This window comes from Aedes aegypti, chromosome 3, assembly GCF_002204515.2.
Source record: "Aedes aegypti strain LVP_AGWG chromosome 3, AaegL5.0 Primary Assembly, whole genome shotgun sequence".
NCBI lineage: Eukaryota > Metazoa > Arthropoda > Insecta > Diptera > Culicidae > Aedes > Aedes aegypti.
Window position 1 is genome coordinate 117,393,618 of NC_035109.1, and position 2,698 is coordinate 117,396,315.

General features: G+C 39.6%; 1 protein-coding gene across 1 annotated transcript; it reads right to left on the bottom strand.

Moving 5' to 3' along the window:
• Positions 1–890: 890 nt before the first annotated feature.
• On the bottom strand, positions 891–2,223 carry LOC5564356. The gene is made up of 2 exons (XM_001648652.2): positions 1,133–2,223; positions 891–1,059 (listed from the first exon to the last, which is right to left on the bottom strand). Exons 1-2 carry the CDS (start codon positions 2,169–2,171, stop codon positions 911–913), a joined length of 1,188 nt encoding a protein of 395 aa, XP_001648702.2. The 5' UTR covers positions 2,172–2,223; the 3' UTR covers positions 891–910.
• Positions 2,224–2,698: the final 475 nt, after the last annotated feature.

A 2,698-nucleotide genomic window follows, 5' to 3' on the forward strand; every position in this document is an offset into this window, starting at 1 on the left:
CTATTATATCTGATTGATCCATGTGCAAAAATTCAAATTTCTATTAAACTCTTGGCTCGCAATGCATGCAAAGGCAAAAATCAGTCCGGCCCACAGGCCGCACCAAACTTGCAAATAAGCAAGCATTTTATGAAAATTGATGTATTAACTCCAGAAAAAAGAAAATGGATGGCTGTTTCTTCTATTCAAAAGAAAACACGTTTGTCTATGAGAGAATGAATAAAAAAAGGCTCATAATGATGTTCTTCATTGCCAAAAACGCTTCCTTCCTTAGAGGGCGCGTTTTACCCCCAGTTACCCTACGGATAAAAACCAGCCGGCAGCTTTTTTAAGTAGTAACTAAGTTTTTCATTTCATCGACTTTTTTTTACATTAAATTTATATTACATGTCATTACGGAAATTTTTCGATTTAATCACGGAGCCAAAATAATTTGGCGTGATATAATGATAATGTATTTTATATTGCAGAAGTTAGGGCAAACAAAATGAAAAGCACGTAAGGCATGGGTCAAATAACAATATGTTTGGAGTTTTGGGTTATTTTTTAATTTAAAATGTATGAATATTACACAATTATTGTGGCTTGATAAAATTGAACAGAAAACCGTGCTAAAATCGAGAGTGATGTAATGAAACGATATTGAAACGAGCAGAGATTTAATCGAGAAACTACTGTAATTCAAAATGATTACGTTAATGGGAGGTAATATTGCATCACAATTGAGACGTGGATGATGTGCATCTAATTCGACGTGATATTACACTTAGTTTTTTCCTGTGAGTGTATTCATTGATATGTTTGGATTAATGAATACTGCCGAAGCCGTAAATTACCCTTCTTGGATTGGAAAACATAGTCGAAAGCTTCAGTTAAATAAAAATCCCCGATTACCTACAATACTTTCAATTTATTCTTCTACGGGCGTACAAAGTACATCGTCATTATCATCGCAGTACTCATCCTGGTTGACAAAGTTACAATTGCCTTGCTCAGCGCAGTCATATGTGTAGCATTGTATGTGACAGCGATAGCTCCCCTGGAGGCATCCGGAACAGTCTAATAAGAAAAAAAGGGAAAAAATCATGTAATACCCCTAGTAGCTATAGCCTTTTTATCGATAGATACTCACCAATGGATGGACAAACTCCCCACCGACATAGTCCGAACCGCATGCGCGAAGAGTAGTTCATCGTTGGGGGCATGATAAGCGATGAACCGTGGTAGAACGGCTGGCGTGGCTTCAAGTACATTACGTTCGACGTGCAAAAAGCTCCACAACGGTAATGCTTTCGGTGAAAGCAAACCCATTCATCCTGTTGCTTTCGACAGATCCTTGGCGATACGATGATACAGCATCTGTCGGACTGTGGTTCTTCTGTGTTGGTAGACTCCTCAGGATTATCATCGCATTTTTCTTGTGGTGGTTTCTCTTCATATACCGTTGTTTCGTTATTTCTTATCACGACGGTTTTGATAGATCCATCGGTTTTGTGTCGTGTGATGTGAATGAAGACATTGTTGATACTATGCGACGTTACGTTGACTGGCGAAACTACGTTGTTCAAGTTATGAACCACGTTGTTTCCGGGGTTTGGTCTTCGATCAGGTACGAACTCGATATCATCGTCATCATCTTCGAATGTTGGCTCAGTTACGTCTTCATCTTCGATTGGATCTAGTGGATCAACGAACTCTGGAGCAGGAATGCCAATATTCAACGGTGGTACTATTTCCATTTTTTCAATAGGTTTAGCTGTTTGAGTTATCGGAGGTAAGGCCTGGTAGTAGCAAAATCCATTTCTGTAGTATGTCCCCGGAGGACATTTGGGATTCTGTGGCTCGCAGAAACCAGCATTTAATACGTATCCCGGAGAACATGAACTTTCACAAAGAGTTCCTGAGCATGTTTTGGGTACACAGATTCCTTGATGGTCATTGTATCCCGCCGGACAAGTCCTGCTTTTTCGTAAGTTTACCGATGATGATGCTGGGGAAGCAATTAAAAAACAACTTCCACGATATTTCACGAAACCAGCAGTGCAAACACATTGTCCATTCTGATCACGTGAACCACGAAGACAGAGATCGTCCTTGAAAACCATATCCGTTACATTTTCGCTAAAAACTTCGTACACGAACAACGCGAAAAATAGAAGAAGACACTTCATCACTAACAGAATAAACGTCCCAGTCGAGTATCAGAAAGCAACTGATAGACAAGACGTCAAGTGTAATCTTCCAAAAACCACTATCGCTACATTTTCAGAAACATCGACATACGGACAGAAGAATCTCTAAAAAAAAGCGTTGTTTTTATGTGATTGCTCATTCGGTTGAAATATGTATAACATAATTGTTCATGATTTTTTTTTTGTGACTATTATCCAAGGATAGAAAAAAAACGTCTCTAGCGATTAACAACACAGTTTTTGAACGGTCTAAGAGGGCCGTCGCTCTTGCAAAAGCATGATTGCAACACCTCATTACTTGCGATTTGTATAGATATCGTCGCACCGCCATCAAACCGGATCGCGCCAGTGTGACTCGCGACGCGCTTCATCTCACTGCATTTTGAAATCAGTTTTTTAGTGAGGCGCTGCATTCGTGCGCATCGTACCTTCGTGCTGTGCGTATACGACTTCTCTCTGCTCTTGGAAGTTTTATTTAAAACTACCTAAAGCAATAAAACAGTACT

What these genes read in the sequence shown, in the direction of transcription:
- LOC5564356 (XM_001648652.2), bottom strand. Translation starts at nt 2,171, where the DNA reads ATGAAGTGTCTTCTTCTATTTTTCGCGTTGTTCGTGTACGAAGTTTTT. An exon ending in GGGAGTTTGTCCATCCATTG is followed by an intron (nt 1,060 to 1,132) that starts GTGAGTATCTAT and finishes TTTTCTTATTAG; the next exon opens with ACTGTTCCGGATGCCTCCAG.